The sequence below is a fragment of the Schistocerca nitens genome, chromosome 2 (genome assembly GCF_023898315.1).
Source record: "Schistocerca nitens isolate TAMUIC-IGC-003100 chromosome 2, iqSchNite1.1, whole genome shotgun sequence".
In the NCBI taxonomy this organism is placed as follows: Eukaryota; Metazoa; Arthropoda; class Insecta; order Orthoptera; family Acrididae; genus Schistocerca; species Schistocerca nitens.
The window spans coordinates 1,175,920,894-1,175,939,072 of record NC_064615.1 but is presented as its reverse complement, the minus strand read 5'-3'; the positions used below and the strand labels follow the sequence as shown (position 1 = coordinate 1,175,939,072).

The 18,179-nt window shown below is 39.6% G+C and overlaps 1 protein-coding gene across 1 annotated transcript in view; it reads left to right on the top strand.

Annotated features, from left to right (window-relative positions):
* The window catches only part of LOC126235639 (Down syndrome cell adhesion molecule-like protein Dscam2), a 167,781-nt gene that overhangs the window by 85,213 nt on the left and 64,389 nt on the right, over positions 1–18,179 (top strand). Inside the window, exons 7-8 of the mRNA XM_049944352.1 lie at positions 15,252–15,406; positions 15,515–15,532. Coding sequence (XP_049800309.1) covers positions 15,252–15,406; positions 15,515–15,532 — 173 coding nt within the window. The remainder of the gene's footprint in view (positions 1–15,251; positions 15,407–15,514; positions 15,533–18,179) is intronic.

Below are 18,179 nucleotides of genomic sequence, written 5' to 3'. Positions count from 1 at the left end.
ATGCGCCCTGCGAGCCAACGCCGTGAACCGCAATAGTTGCGATAGAAGACAATGTCGCCAGGAGCAAAAGCAGGAGTCTGCCGCTGCACAGGAACCTGATGCGGCGGATGCAGCAAAGACAGCAAGGGTCGATGAGGACGACCGTGGAGCAACTCAGCCGGCGAGCGACCATCGCGGGGCTGAGAGCGATACGAGGACAAAAAGAGCAATAACGCATCCTCCCGAGAATGCGACTCTTTCAACTTCAACATCTGTGACTTGAAAGTCCTGACCAATCGTTCAGCGGCACCGTTCGACTGAGGCGAAAACGGCGCGGATGTCAGATGTTGAATACCATTGGCCTTGCAGAATGACTGAAATTCTGCAGACATGAATTGTGGGCCATTGTCGGAAACAATAGTCTGCGGAAGACCTCCAATGCAAAAAATAGCAGACAACGCTTGGACGGTGGCAGCAGACGTCGTGGAAGACATCCGGACAACAAATGGAAAATTACTGAAGGAATCGACAACAACCAACCATCGAGCATTCCAGAATGGACCAGCAAAATCGATATGTAAGCGTTGCCAAGGGGAAGTGGCGTGCGGCCATGCAAAGAATTTCCGCGGCGGTGCCGATTGTTGTTCGGCACACGCCATGCAAGAAGAGCACATATTCGTAATCGCAGCATCGATTCCGAACCAAGTACAGTGCTGACGAGCAAGTTGTTTCGTGCGCACTATACCCCAATGTCCTTGGTGAAGAAGCAGTAAGACAGAGGACTGTAATGAACGTGGGACCACGACTCTGGACTGATCATTATCAGAACGCCACAACAAAACACCACGTCGTACAAAAAGTCTCTCCTTGTGAGCAAAAAATCGGCGAACCAACGGATCCTTGATCCGTGACTTCGACATGGGCCATTGCGTAGCAACAAAACGCAAAACAGTAGCAAGGACAGGGTCAGCAGCTGTGGCTGTAGCTACACGACGAAAATCAATCGGAAACAATTCGACCACGTCATCGGTTTCCGAATCAATGAACATGCAAGTTCGGATGAATCGAATGCTTTAGCCGCAGCAACAGGCAAACGGGACAATGCAGCAGCATTGCCGTGCTTAGCAGCGGACCGATACGAGATATCGTAGCGATTGGCAACCTCATAACGCAATGCGTAGGGAACATTGCGCGCTCGGAAAAATTTCGGTTGCGCGTCGACTTCCAGTTCCAAATGTGCTGTATAGTTCGTAGCGCAACCAAGGCCCGGTGCAAAAATGTCTGCAAATTCTTCACATTGACTAGAAACACTGGCGGAAGGCACAGTCTGATTCACTGATAGTACCTGATTTACTATAGACATGTTAAGCAACTGAAATAAATCTAAACCAAACAAGTTCACTGCCAAAGAAGAACGAAGAACGTAAAAAGACACAAGTTTTGTTTGTCCCTTGTATGTTGCAAGAAGACTGCACTGTCCTAACACAGGGAGAGCGTGTCCGGAATAACTATTTAACTGAACACGTGCAGCACGCAACGGTGGTGCGCCCAGTTGTTTGTACATGGCGTGATTGAGCAATGAAACTGCAGCTCCGGTATCGAGCTGGAACGGTATCACTTGTCCGGCAAAGTCCAAATCTACAAAAAGTTTATTGTCCTGCTGACGACAAGAGCGACTGTTTTGTGCAACTTGAACAGACACTGGTACAGAATCACGTGCGACGTGACGGGACTTCCGTCGACGTCGACGCACACTTGTTGTGGGACGAACACAGTCACTGTTAGCGAGAGGAACACTGGACGGAGTGGCAGTAACTACATGAATGTCCATGGGCGAAGGTTCCCGAGCCCGAGTGTCCTTGGTTCGATTCCGGTGCGAAGCAAAGGGCCTGGAATGGTTGTGATTGTCTGATCTGAGCTTTTTCTGGGAAACACTTTGAACATGTCCTTTCTTATGACAGTAAAAGCAAATAGCTTGGCGTGACGGGCAATTCTCACGCGAATGTCTAGTTGCACACTGCGGGCATGATTTCACTGCAGTTGCTTGCTTGCGCGGGACACGTGGCTGCGCGGACGTGCGCGAGGGCAGGTTAGCATCCCATGCTGCGCGCCCGGCGGGCCGGTTAATATGACACATGGCTGGCGAAGTTGCAAATGATTCCTGAGCAAAGTCAAGTGTGTCTTGCCTATCCAATATGTCTATCACTTGTTGAAGGGAGGGATTAACTAGTTTCAAAATCTGTTCCCGTATGCGAACATCAGAAATGTTCTGTGCTATTGCATCACGCACCATAGTATCTGAATAAGGGAGGCCACAGTCACATTCAAATGCACACTCCCTAGTAAGTCCTTGCAAAGTTGCAACCCACTCCCAATTAGTCTGACCGGCCGTACGTTTTGTACGAAAGAACGTATACCGTTTTGCAACGACATTGACTGATTCCTTGAAATAGGCATCTAAAGCAGACAAAATTTCTTCGTAGGACAGAGTTGCTACGTCATGTCGGGGAAACAATTTCACTATCACACGGTAGGTGGACACACCTACACACGAAAGCAAAAATGGCTTCCGCTCATTACCTTGAATTCTGTAGGCGGTGAGATGAAATCCAAATTGTCGGGACCATTCTGTCCACGTTTCAATAGCTGCATCAAAGCTACGAAACGAAGGTGCAACGGCATGTTGTGGCTGCGGTAGCGATGAAGCGGCGGCTGCCACATCGTTATGCAGCGCACGTTGACCCTGGACGAGCTGTCCAAGGGCATCCAATAAGGCCTGCGTCTGCTGATTCTGCAAGCGATAAAATTCGGACACTACATCTTGAGAATGTGGCGAAGCCATGACACAAGTAAATGTAAGCAATGAGAAAGAACAAGATCCTGATTAATTCGCGTCGCCAATGTAGTGGACTGACAAGGCAGCCAGTCCACAGTGAAGTAGCCGAAAGGGCACGCGTACACACACGCCGTCTGGCGTTAGGTCTGGAACAGGATTCGTAATGAATGTGATAAAGAAAAGAATGTAGCTACTAGAACACTTAACTTTTATATTGTCCTTTGGTATACAGCATTCTGGATGATACAAGTGAGACTATCTTGAGGTACATGCAACGTTACAAATGGTTAATGGTGCCTTGCTAGGTCGTAGCCATTAACTTAGCTGAAGGCTATTCTAACTGTCTCTCGGCAAATGAGAGAAAGGCTTCGTTAGTGTAGTCGCTAGCAACATCGTCGTACAACTGGGGCGAGTGCTAGTACGTCTCTCGAGACCTGCCTTGTGGTGGCGCTCGGTCTGCGATCCTGACAGTGGCGACACGCGGGTCCGACATGTACTAATGGACCGCGGCCGATTTAAAGCTACCACCTAGCAAGTGTGGTGTCTAGCGGTGACACCACACTAAATTCCCAAATTCAACTTCATCAGTACCAAATCTATGAATTTCAATATTCTCCAATCTATTTTATTTTAGTAAATTGATAGTGTCAAAATTTCCATTACTCTGATCACCAAGTGTGTTCACAAGTTTTGTCTGAATGTATTCCCTTTCACTAGTTTCTATCAAAAGTTTTCTTCCAACCCAATCAAATGCTGTATTTACTTTTACTATCCAATTCATACCCAAAAGAAAATCTTCGTTAAATTTCTGAATTACAAAACATCCATGTGTGAACAACTTGCCTTCAATTAAAAATGTCACTAAAGCCTGGCTTTTTACCAATTTACTGCTCTTCCCAGTAGCACCTTTTATCTTTACCCCAATATCTGGCATTTCAACATAATCTTTCCCCGCTTTCAATTTCTTGCTTAACCTTTCAGATATTCCTGCAATCTCACTTCCTGTATCAATTAAACATTTACCAATCCATGACCCAATTTGAACTTTTGTATAAGGACTGCAAAACTGATCACTTTTCTCAGAACCTGTATCCTCATGTAATAAATCACTTTCAATTTCCCCAAACCTATACTTATCAGAATCATATGATATACCATTACATGTATCATTTGTCACAGTTATAAAATTTGCACGAGATACAAAATTGTCATTAGTACTCTCTATTTCCTCAAATAGCCAAGAATTTTCATCCAAATCACATTGTATACTATTTAAGTTCTTATCCTTCAGCTTTTAAAAAATAAAATATCTCAGCTTTTTCAACCACTCAGGACATACAGTTTCACATACATTAATAAGCACCTTTCTAAAGTTCTTGTCAAAAGAAATAGTTTGACTGTTCAGCCATAGATTCATAAGAAATGTGTGTGTGTCATTAGTATCTGTAAATGTTTCACTTAGGCTAGAAGTTATACATGTGTCATCATTATTTGTGTAGTCAGATTCTTTACCAACAACATCAAAATTCACACTTTCACATACACCCTGCTTGCGAGCCTTATTCATCCTGGTAACATCCCTGGGAATTTCTATAATATTCTCACTATTTAATCCATTTTCAGCCATGTGTATACCCAACTCCCTATTTAAACTAATGAAACACCTTTCCTCAACATCATCATCAATACCATTACCATCATTATCAACTTTTTCATCAGCATCATTATCATTATACATATTCAGGTCATACACATTCAAATTATCCCCTAAAATATTACTTCCCCTTTCTAAGGTTACCAGATCCCTTTCACCAATATTTTCATTCTCACAGCATGCATTCTCTCTTTCATTCACACACGTCTCTGAACTACTACAAATTACATCATCTGACAAAGTGTTGTTCTTTTCTGCCCAAGTGTAAAACTCTGTTAAATTAAATGAATCACAATTACTTTTATCTACTGTATGTTCTTGTTTACTGAAAATTTTATCTTTATCAATATCATCATTATTTTCCTCTTGAAATTTTTTGAATAAGTAACAACTAATAACCTCATGTGATAGCTTAGGTTTGGAACTGTCATGTTTGGGTTTATGATAGTCACATCCATTGGTCCTTTCATCATGCTCACCTTCTGCCTCAACCTTGCGGACCTTCAAGGGGGCGTCTACTCGTTTTTTATTTCCTGAATTACAACTGGTTTCTGTTTGAACTGCTGATTGTGGTTCTGCCAATGTCTCTGATCAACATTTCTGTTCCCATTCCTATGCCAAACATTACCTGATTGTTGGTAGTTTCTATTGTACTGATCTCTATCAAAATTTCTGTGATTTTGATCCCTAAAATGTTCTCTATTTTCTTGATTATTTCTGCGAAAATCTTGTTCTTGTTTTGGATGAAAATTATGGTCCTTCTTTTGAAAATTGTTATATCCCCCTGAATTTTGACCGACACCACGATAATGGTTTTGTTCCCTTTTTTGAAAGTTATCATTTCCCCAATTTTGATCATTACCTTTCTGAGTAAACCCACTGTGTGTTCTTGTTGTTACCCTATCCAACTTTTCAATATAATTGAGAAACTGCTCAACATTACTATCAGGACAATGAACTAAACTCAACTGCATTGCTGATGGCAATCTTCTCTTTAAGGTATCAATTTTGATCAAGTCATCCAAAGGTTTTTTTAAATGAATAAGTTTTTGAAGTTCACTTTTGCAAAATTGTTTCATGCTCCCATCTGATTCTCTATAGTTTCTCCCATTCAAAAATTCACTTTTGATTCTAGTTTGTTTAAGATCATCCCAAAAATTTTCCAGAAATTTTGATTCAAATTCTGAAAATGTCATCCCCATAGTTACAATCTGGTTTGCCCAAGTCAAAGCATCCCCTTCTAAGAATTTTTTCACAAATTTAATTTTCATATCATCTGGTGAGTGAGATAAAAACCAATCCTTACAATACTGTATAAAATCAACAGGATGTAAGGGTCCATCTACCGAAAAGAGCTTCACTGGAATATTAGATACAAGATTGCATGTGTTGACATTGTGATTTTTGCTTTGAAATTCAATGTCAAAACTTTCAATTTTCTCGCTAAGTTCTTTGACAGATTTTTTGTTTTCTAAATCATTGCATTCTACTTTTTTTTCTAGAGAAACCAAACGATTGTCAGTTTCTTGTTCTATATTTTTTACTAAAACTTTTGTGTTCTCATCCAAATTTTTAATTTCCCCTTTTATCTCATTAAAATCAATTAAATTTCTTTCCCTATCTGCCAGTAACTCATTTTTTACAGTATTAATTTCATCGCTCAATTTAGCATCAATTTCATTTACTATTGCTACCACAGATTAAATTTTTTTCCTCAACACTGCCAACTCTGTTCGAAAGATCACCCACTTGGGTATTGACTGCTTGGACTTGCAACAAAATATTATCAATTTTTTCATCCCAGTAAGTCTTATTGTCGTCATCTGATTGTTTAATTTTATTCGTGAAATTTTATTATTCTCTACTTTAGGCACAATACTCTCGAAAATCTCATAAGTCATTGTGAAGAAAAAAAAATTAATACACAACAATACAAAACAAGATAAAAATATTGTTTTAACAAAATACGAGGGTTTTGTGACTTAACCTGGAACACTCTTCTACTGTTGCAAATCCACCTTTTCCATCCATGTGATTATGGCCAAAATTCTTGAAATTACTTCTTCTGTCGAAAATTATATTTTTTGCCGAAACATTTCTTCTCCAAAACTTTTACTTCCCAATGAACACAAATACTGTAACACACATTCTGAAAAAAAAAACTGGTATTAACACACAAAAATTTTCTTCCTCGTAGCACTGTTGAAGGTCTCGCGAACACAATATCCCAGCTACAGTCCCCAGTTGAAATATGCCCACTATTTTTTATTTACTTAAATTTGGCATATTTCGTGACAGTACCTTTTCCGCAAAATGCTGACAAGGCGATATTTGTCTTGGCTTAAGTTGTCTAGTGGAAGTATGATTCCACAATGCAGTTTCGTCGGCTGCAGAAATGACCTGGTTCAATGCGTTTGCCTCATTTTTGGTGCTTCAAATACCATTTCTTTGAATGTGGCTTCTTCTTAAAGTTTATATAAAAAATAGTAACATAATTCATTTTTTTCTGTCCACTTCAAAATTATTATGACGGCGACCTGCACATTGTTCTACCGTCAACACACACCAAGAGTTCACTGCCGACTGATCACAGTCAAAGATGACTCCACCGTCAAAGACATTTTACACAACACACAAGCTTCCACTTGTCATCAGTCTCTTTCATATTCTTCATCACATTTACTAATAGTAAACATATGCTTTCACTCTCAAAAATATAAGTAAATTAGATAGAAACTGTGTGCCCGACCGAGATTCGACCTCGGGACTATTGCCTTTCGTGGGCAAGTGCTCTACCATCTGAGCTACCGAAGCACAACTCACACCCAGTACTCTTAGCTTTACTTCTGCCAGTATCTCGTCTCCTACCTTCCAAACTTTACAGAAGCTCACCTGCGAACCTTGCAGATCTAGCACTCCTGAAAGAAAGGATAATGCGGAGACATGGCTTAGCCACAGCCTGGAGATGTTTCCAGAATGAGATGTTCACTCTGCAGTGGAGTGTGCCCTGATATGAAACTTCCTGGCAGATTAAAACTGTGTGCCCGACCGAGACTCAAACACGGAACCTTTGCCTTTCGCGGGCAAGTGCTCTACCATCTGGGCTACCGAAGCACGACTCATGCCCGGTACTCACAGCTTTACTTCTGCCAGTATCTCGTCTCCTACCTTCCAAACTTTACAGAAGCTCTCCTACGAACCTTGAAGAACTAGCACTCCTGAAACAAAGGATAATGTGGAGATGTGGCTTAGGCACAGCCTGGGGGATGTTTCCAGAATGAGATGTTCACTCTGCAGCGGAGTGTGCGCTGATATGAAACTTCCTGGCAGATTAAAACTGTGTGCCCGACCGAAACTCAAACACGGGACCTTTGCCTTTCGCGGGCAAGTGCTCTACCATCTGAACTACCGAAGCACGACTCACGTCCGGTACTCACAGCTTTACTTCTGCCAGTATCTCGTCTCCTACCTTCCAAACTTCACAGAAGCTCTCCTGCGAACCTTGCAGAACTAGCACTCCTGAAAGAAAGGATAATGCGGAGACATGGCTTAGCCACAGCCTGGGGGATGTTTCCAGAATGAGATTTTCACTCTGCAGTGGAGTGTGCGCTGATATGAAACTTCCTGGTAGATTAAAACTGTGTGCCTGACCGAGACTCGAACTCGGGACCTTGGCCTTTCGTGGGCAAGTGCTCTACCATCTGAGCTACCAAAGCACGACTCACGCCCGGTACTCACAGCTTTACTTCTGCCACTATCTCGTCTCCTACCTTCCAAACTTTACAGAAGCTCTCCTGCGAACCTTGCAGAACTAGCATTCCCGAAAGAAAGGATAATGCAGAGACATGGCTTAGCCACAGCCTGGGGGATGTTTCTAGAATGAGATGTTCACTCTGCAGGGGAGTGTGCGCTGATATGAAACTTCCTGGCAGATTAAACCTTTGTGCCTGACTGAGACTTGAACTCGGGACATTTACCTTTCGCGGGCAAGTGCTCTACCATCTGAGCTACCGAAGCACGACTCACGTCCGGTACTCACAGCTTTACTTTTGCCAGTATCCCGTCTCCTACCTTCCAAACTTTACAGAAGCTCTCCTGGGAACCTTGCAGAACTAGCACTTCTGAACACTCTGCTGCAGAGTGAACATCTCATTCTGGAAACATCCCCCAGGCTGTGGCTAAGCCATGTCTCTGCATTATCCTTCCCTTCAGGAGTTCTAGTTCTGCAAGGTTCGCAGGAGAGCTTCTGTAAAGTTTGGATGGTAGGAGATGAGATACTGGCAGAAGTAAAGCTATGAGTACCGGGCGTGTGTCGTGCTTCGGTAGCTCAGATGGTAGAGCACTTGGCCACGAAAGGCTAAGGTCCCGATTTCGAGTCTCGGTCGGGCACACAGTTTTAATCTGCCAGGGAGTTTCATATCAGCGCACACTCCGCTACAGAGTGAGCATCTCATTCTGGAAACATCCCCCAGGCTGTGGCTAAGCCATGTCTCCGCATTATCCTTTCTTTCAGGGGCGTTAGTTCTGCAAGGTTCGCAGGAGAGCTGCTGTAAAGTTTGGAAGGTAGGAGACGAGATACTGACAGAAGTAAAGCTGTGAGTACCAGGTGTGAGTCGTGCTTCGGTAGTTCAGATTGTAGAGCACTTGACCGCGAAAGGCAAAGGTCCCGAGTTCGAGTCTCGGTCGGGCACACAGTTTTAATCTGCCAGGAAGTTTCATATCAGCACACACTCCGCTGCAGAGTGAACATCTCATTCTGATAAGTAAATTAGCATATAATAAGGCAAATTACAATTAAAAAATTATTCTGACAAAAATCTAAGAAAACATTTATGATTTGGTATCGACAAATCCGGTAGAAAATAACACATCTCCCTGATCCATTACAAATTGACTCTGCACGACTTGTCTTTACGGGAATATTTGCACCAATCCTGATATGTGGCATGTGCCCCTGCATCCAACTCAAAAGAGATTTTCTTTCCATCCTTAACAAGCCCTAAAATCCAGGCATCATTATCTGACAGTGGAAGTCAGTTGTAGGGACAGATATCGGTTGACATTGGTTTTCTGAGGGAACTCTTGGAAAGTGTAACTCATCTATAAATGCCACCACTTACGGAACGCTATCGTGACCCATGGTTGAGTACTGCTCAAATGTTCGGTATCCCACCAGGTAGGATAGGAAGACAATGAATTAATTCAGAGGCATACTGCTGGATTTGTTGCTGGTAGCTTTGTTCAGCATACAACTGTTACGGAAATTCCCCATGAACATTTTTTGCCTGGAGGTAAGACAACATTCTTTTTGTGAAACATTATTGAGAAAGTTTAGAGAACCTGCATTTACAACTAATTGCTGAAAAATTCTATTTCCACTGATGTAGATCTCTCATAAGGACCACAGAGACAAGATAAGAACAATCAGGGCTCATATAGAGGCATATAAACATTCATTTTTCCCTTACTACATTAATGAGTGGAACAGGAAAGAGAATGGGTAGCAGTGGTACTAGGCACACTCTGCTATTCAGTGCTTGGGGCTTGCAGAGTATGTGTGTAGATGTAGATGCCATCCTAGGTGCACTTACCATTCCTGCAAACACTTCATCCACATTTAATACCTTTCCTTCTTTCATATTGTACTCTGCTGATTGTAGCTTTGCTTAGATCAGATCCTTCCCAGTTTCTTTTCCTTGGTTGCTATTCATTTCTTTGTTGGGCCTCTCCTCATCAGCTGCTTAATCTGGATTAAAACGGCTTCAAAGTTTGCTTTCCATCTTATTCTCAGTTTTTGTTTTCATTTTTCCATTTACATCCAGAATAGTGAAGTTTTCAGTTACACCTTTTGTCTTTCCCTTCACCATCCCATTCATTGCTTTCCTACTGCTCATCTGTCTCCCTCCTTCATTTTCATCCATTTGTCCATTCATTCCCTCATTATCTCTGGTACTATCGTGTTGGTCTGTTTTTTCTAGGTATCACAATCCATCTCTTGCACCTAATGTCCTTTGCTGAAACCATATCCTGCTCTGTTCTTTTCTTGTACTGCTCTTTTAATTCTCTCATTCCACCAGGATATTTGTATTTGCTTCCATCTTTTAATTTTGTATATTCTTCCACAAACTAATACTAGAATTCCACAAGTGTTGTCTTAAACTTGTCCCATTCCTTCTCCTCTTTTATGGGTTTACCTTCAGGTATCTTGATACTTTCCTCTGGTTTCTTCCTCTCTTACTTTCCAGTTTTTCTACTTCCTTTTTGTTCCTCCTTGTTTCCATCATGGCACTGAGACTCATCAATAAGGCCAGTGGTCACTGTCTAAGTATTCTGTATATTGGTAACATGCCACTTCAGTTCCCCATCAAAGGTATTGTAATCCTCAATGGACTTCTTTTTTCAGTCACAGCTGTACCATATTATCTTATTTAACTTCAGTGGTGCATTACACCTCATAAGTTACCTTTCATGTGGTTCATTATTGTTTGTTTGTATATTTGAAGACCAGAAATCATACACTGTGTAACCACAAAGATATGGGGCTGATGTTAATTGCATTGTTACTATATTTGCAAACAATAGCAGATATTCAGTAATGACAGCAATAACTTAACATTTTTTTAACAGTTAAACAGATTAAAATATACATGAAAATTCAGCACACATATTGTGGAAAATACAATAGTGACTACAATAGTATGAATGAAAAAAGACTGTGTTTATTTTAATGTACCTAAAATAGAGGATACATGGTAATATTTTAACAGATCCTGTTACATATGGATGGAATAATATTATTTCTACGCAGCTTTACAAAACAGTGACAAAGAAATCCTGCCATAAGTGGGAGACAAGCATAAAAAGTAATGATAAGCACTGTTGCACACTGTGAGCGAGAGGATGAGGTCAGGAAGTCAGTGCAAATTTGCCTTCTGGTACTCATCAACAGAATAAAAAGTATGTTTCATTAGAAAATCTTTAACTTTCTTCCTGAAGGTATTGCTTTTGTTTCTTATTGGTAGGGGTAGTTTGTTGAAAAGTAGGCTGCCCGTATATGTCACCTCATTGTGACGACTGCTTAATTTTTCTGTCACCATAAAAATGTTTGCTTTTGTTCTTGTCATGGCTGTGGATTTCTCCATTAGTTGTAAAGAGATCAAGGGTGTTTTTGACAGATTGCTACTTACCATAAAGAAGATTCGTTAATTTGCAGACAGAAACAATTAAAAGGCACCTACATAAAGCTTTTGGCAGTTGAGCCTGTCTGTAACTTAACGTGTCTTCTTTATGGTATGTAGCAATCTGTCTATTCTTACGTTGTTGATATTCCTACTTAGAGGTTCCATTGTTTGGTACTGTCTCTGAATATAAATAAAGGAGGCTGGCAATATGTTAAACTCCCTGAAGATGGGTTTGTTGGCAGCTTGTATTGGTGCTCTCTTCATCATTTTATTATTCTTTTTTTGCTCATTGAAAAGTATTGTGCGAGAATCTCCCCCCCCCCCCCCCCCCCTTGCACACACACACACACACACAAAGATACAATGTGCTATTATTGATTGCACAAGCCCATCATAAACAGTTTTTAGTGTTTGTTATGTCAACGCAGCAAGAGAAGGCATTTATTATTTACAAGGCAATTATTTCTGTACTGCAGAGGATGGCCATGCAAATAGACTCATTAGTTTTTAGTGTGTTTATATCTCATGATTGCCCAAGAATTCTGAAAGCATAGCAGAGACTACCAAGCTTATTTAACAATTTTTCCATTTAGGGGTCCCACTGGTCTGAACTGTCAATCCAGACTCCCTAAAACTTTGTTTTTATTACTAGTTCAGTTTCTTTGCCACAAATCTGCAAGGGTTCCATGTGGGCAGGATGGTTTCAGGAAGGGTAGAAGAGCATATGAGCTATCTTGTTTGTGTTTAAAAATAATTTACTGTAGTGGAGCCATGAGAGGAGTCTTTCAGTTGTATCATTAATTTTGAGTTCCAATTTCAGAACTGAGTCTGAACAGAAAAGTTTATGTGATCTGCAAACAACACAAGGGAAGTGTTAGGGAGATTTATAGGAAGGTCATTGAAAAGGACGACGAAGAGAAGAGGGCTCAGTACCGAGCCTTGTGGGACTCCACAGCTTGTCAGGGCATTGTCAGAATAAATTTTTATAGATTCAGGGCTTGTGAGTTCTACCATTTGCTTCATATGGTGAAATAGGATTTAAACCATTATTTTCTGTACCTCTGATGCCATATGATTCTAGCTTCTTAAGGAACAGTGAGTGATTAATGAGATCAAAAGCTTTACTATTGTCAATGAAAAGTCAAGAAAAAATTCATATTGATCAATGGTTTTAAGAATTTGGTTAGTGAAATTAATACCAGTCCTGGTTTCACTAAATTCAAGTTGGTGTTTGGTCAATGATTTCATTTTTTCTAGAAATGCTATGATTCTATTGTATATGACTTTCTGAAATATCTTGGATATAGCTGGAAGTATGGCAGTAAGATCATAATTGTTTACATCATAACAGTCCCCTTTTGAAGATTGGAATCACATTCGAGGCCTTTAATACTTCTGTGAAACATCCTCTGCTAATTGAGCTATTGATCACATTACATAGTGGTGTGACATGTGGAAATGATGATTATGTGGCTCTTACAATGTTTAATACGCCTTGCTTGGTTACTGGGATTATAGCCTTGTGTGATACTGCTGGCATAGTGATTCCTGACACTAGATTATTGGTAACCTTTGAAAAATGGAAGTTAAAATGTTCAACAACCTATTTTCAATCAGAGATATTTGTTTATTTTGGTTGGAGGTATTCAGCTGAGACACATTCAGTTTAGGTTCCTATGGTACCATTGACAACTTTCCAATGTGCTTTACTCATGTTACCTGAGTTCACAATAAACTAGTGGTTATAGATCTGATTTGCATTAGTAATGACCTTCTTGAGGATTTTTTTGTAGTTTCATAAGTATCTTTAGAAGTTTGTATCACTGTTTGTCTTACTTTCTGTGTAAAATGTTTTCTTGGTTGCACGGGAGGCAATTATTCCCTTGTTGATCCATCCTTTGTATCCATTGCTTCTCAGTAGGTTCTCTGTAGATTTTCTGAGGGAAAAGGCTATGTTAAAACTATGACACAAATTATCAACTAATATTTTTAGTTTCTTTTCAGTGTTTTCCTAGAGATAAACATTTTCCCAGGTCTTGTGCTTTAGCAGGTGCTCAATTAACATTCAGTTGTTGATATCTTTACACGACTGTTAGTAATAAGTGTTTTTTCACACCCATTTGTTTAAGCTTAAGTAAGTGGCCCTCATGGTCAGAAAGCCCATTGAGTAAGTTTTGGAAACTGAGTGCAGGAGTAGAATTAGTGTTTATTAATCTGGCATCTACTGAGGTGCAGGATGTGGGTGTTATTCATGTAGGCAACTTTACTATGTTATTGTACTGTATGGAACTGGGGACCTAGAAATGATGGAAAGGCTTCATCCTCGCCATAGCCCTCAGTGGTTCACAACCCTACAACAGCTTACAGCAGTCCACTTACTCCACCACCACCCCCTGCCGAACCCAGGTTTATTGTGCAATTTGGCCCCTAGGGGACCTCCTCAGGAATGTCTTGAACCAGATGAGTGTAACCTGAATGTTTGCATGGTAAAGTAATTACGGTGTATGCGTTGGTGGAGAAAGTGTTTGCGCAGCAATCGCCGACATAGTTTAACTGAGGTGGAATAAGGGGAACCAGCCTGCATTCGCCGAGGCAGATGGAAAACCACCTTAAATACCATCACAGACTGGCCAGCACACCACACCTTGACACTAAGCCGCCTGGCAGATTTGTGCCTGGGACCGGCATGCCTTCCTGCCTGGAAATCAGTGCGTTAGATCACATGGCTAACTACATGGGCTATGTTAGTCATAGCCAGTAGGTTGTTCATGTTGGTTGATCCATGTGACTCATTGGCAAAGTTTATATTAAAATCCACTCATGTTGTGTAGGAATTTATAACTTGTGCCAATTTCTCTTGGAATATTGAACATGGTGCTTGAAATGATTCTCATTGTAGAACCAGGTTACATTTTCTGACTAATTTCAAGCAAACACACCTATTTTGGAAGTTCTGCAGTAGTATGAGCCAGTATCACAGTTTATAATATGAATTCACACCAACTTGCTATTTAAAATTGCTTATGATGTCATTCATTTATCAGCAACATGCTTACTTTTAAATAAGGCAAATAAGACTGTGATAAAAATGCACATTTTTGAAACAAGTCCAGAATTTACCTCTGGTCTCACAAAACAAGTCTTGCTTCTCTTAATTATAGTGCTGAAGTCTTTTTAAAATGCTGTATATTTCTATAATAATAATAATAATAATAATAATAATAACAATAATGGAATAATTTTTGTTATTAAGCAATTTGTATATTTAATAAAGTCTATACGACTAGGGAAATACATCAAGTGAAGTTTTTAGTCTATTACCTTATGTGAAATTTCTGCTTAAGGCACAATCTAAATAACAGAAAAGAACTATCGCCAACCTCTTCAAGGTGTTTTATAATGCCATGGCTGGCATGAACCTATTAGCCTTCTGTTTAGACACATAAGGGTTAATTTTATTAACTGCTGAGTTACACTTAATGTCACTTTTGGAAAAGTCTGCAATAAACACAACTCATACATGACACATTCAGTTAGTTTTACTTCCTTTAGACTATATTCCAGCTATATTTCTTATTTCATCCTGTCTTTCTTTTCTCAGTGGGAATTCGATACTAGAAGACAGCCGTCTCCAGATTATCCAGGGAAAGCTGCTTGTCATCAGTCCCCTTGAAAGAGCTGATGCTGGGAATTACTCCTGTTTAGCAGAAAACATATTTGGGAGAGACCAAATTGCCTATTTTGTTACAATCCATGGTATATGTATATTTACTGATGATTTAAATGTAAATAAATACTTTTAATGTCATTATCATTATATTTTATATTAATTCATCTTGTTTCTTTAATCGCATGCTCCATTAGAGAGTCAAAATAAAGGAAGTAAGTATGTCAGTAATGCTACTTACATTTTTAAATATAAATGTAAACCTGTAAGGTAGTCATTCCAGTGTCACTACCTTACAATTCTGCAATAGAAAATAACATTCAACAGTTATCGGTCTCTGAATAATATGAGCTGCTGTACCGCAGTTCCTTAGCCTTAATCACATTACATGCTCCACCCTCCAGCCTTTCCAATTAATCTCCATCAAAAGCGGTAGTCATAAAGTTTTAAATGTTACCTTGAAAAATCAAGCTATGACTATGATGATTGGAGATGTTACTCTTCCTTACATATTCACACTTCAATAAAACACATTTTTTCCAATGACAGATGACTTCCTAGAGACCTTGGTTGTAGAAATCTGTCTTTTGGCTGTTCAGGAAACATTCTATCTTAAACTATCCTTGTTGCCATTCTGGAAATTTGTGCCAAACAATGTCTTCATCTGGTTGAAGTCACTAGGCACCATGACAGGTGAACTGATGCGGGAGTCAACTTTTTTTCTTAAAAAAAAAAAAAAAAAAAAAAAAAAAGGTGCTACATGAAGTTGTGTAGGATGATTGCAACCATCGTCAAACAAAATTTTGTAAAACTTGTATCATTGCTGGTTACATTGCTCAAAAAATTTTATCACCGGGTGTTTGGTAATTCACATTTATTGATGTATTAAGAGATTAATTCATCAACAGAAGACATGTCAAAAGATTACAAAAGTCATAAGCTACACAATCATAAAGATTTTCTGAGTCATGATTAACAACTTTTTTAAAACATACTGGGCAAACCTATGAACATACCAAAGAAGAATGGTGGGGTTCATCATACACAGTACAGTGCCATGTATGAGCTAACTGCTCCAAAGTAAAACTAAGTGTGAAGCATATCACAAGCTATGAAGTTAGCAGAAATGACCTCCAGATAGTGTGAGTACATGACTGAAGTGACACTAAGAGTGACTAATGGAGGTATGAAAAAACAAGTTGTTAATTATTAAAATAAGATGTAAAATAACAAATACTTAAAGATATACAAAATGGAGAAGGAATAGATTAGTGTTTTATATCCTGTCAACAACAAGGTCATTAGAGAAGGAGCACAAGCTTGGGTCAGGCAAGGATGGGTAAGGAAATCGGCTGTGTCCTTTCAGACGAACCATCCTGGCATCTGTCTGAAGAATTTTAGGTGAATCACAGGAAACCTAAATCAGGTTTGAACTATTTTCCTCCCAAATGCAGATCCAATGTGCTATCCATTGTGCCACCTCACTTGTTAAGATATACAAAATATAAAACTGAACAAAATAATGTTAAAAATATCATATATGTGAATAACAGTCATCTTTAAAAATCATAAACAGGATCATAAGAGGTGGTAAAAACAAAATACTGGATAAATAATAATGGAAAAAATACAAAAAGATTACAAGTAAAATTGATGGACATCATTACAGACATTTGTTAAACAAAGCCGGCCGAAGTGGCCGTGCGGTTAAAGGCGCTGCAGTCTGGAACCGCAAGACCGCTACGGTCGCAGGTTCGAATCCTGCCTCGGGCATGGATGTTTGTGATGTCCTTAGGTTAGTTAGGTTTAAGTAGTTCTAAGTTCTAGGGGACTAATGACCTCAGCAGTTGAGTCCCATAGTGCTCAGAGCCATTTGAACCATTTTTGTTAAACAAAAAACAGGAAGTAGACAATGGGATAACAGGAAGAATACTATTTTTAATGATATGAAATTACGCACATTAGCTGATATAATACTACCCATAATAAAAAACAATATATACAATATGATCTTAGAGCAGTGTACCAAATATCACTATTTAATTTTTAAATTTATTTTGTTAAAGTAAATGCAAGAGAAGGGGTAAAGACAAAAGGAAGAATTCAGTTGGTACGAAGAGATTAAAACATGTAACACACAATGAAATCATAATGTGCAAAATGAAAGAGCTAACGAGTGTATGAAAATAAATGGGCACTTAAAAAAGCAATAGAAATTTGTATGCAGTCATTGCACCATTCTGAATAGGCATAGGCTATGCCACCAATAATACCTTTAAGTGTTTATTCTTTTTCATTTTACTTTATTAGCACACTTCTTTCTTTATACTCCAATTAGCTACTCTTAGCCACATCACTTATGTTCTCATGCTACCTCGAGGTCATTTCTCTTAACCTGCCAGCTTGTTATGCACTTCATGCTCATTTGTACTCTGCAGCAGTTAGCACACACATGACACCATATTTTGTAGGAAGATACTTTTCTTCTGTATGTTCTTAGGTTTGTCCAGCATGTTTTAAAGAAAAGAATTTGTTAATCATGATTCAGAAAATCTTTACTATTTTGTTTCTTATGACATTTGTAATCTTTTGACAGATGTTCTGATGATGAGTTAATGTCAAAATATGACAATAAATGTGAATTACTCAACAGCAAGTGCTACAGTTTTTCTAGAGCCCTAATCAGCAGTGTAACATGTTGAGTCAACATTTGATATCCTGAAGAAGTAGCTTGTAGGCTGTGTTCTTTGCAGAATGAGTTGAGGCATTGTCTGGAGCAAAACCAACCACATGGACAGCTTCTTGCAGTGCTCAGGCTTACTATGAGTATACTCTGTTAGCACCACACCATGGCAGTCCCAA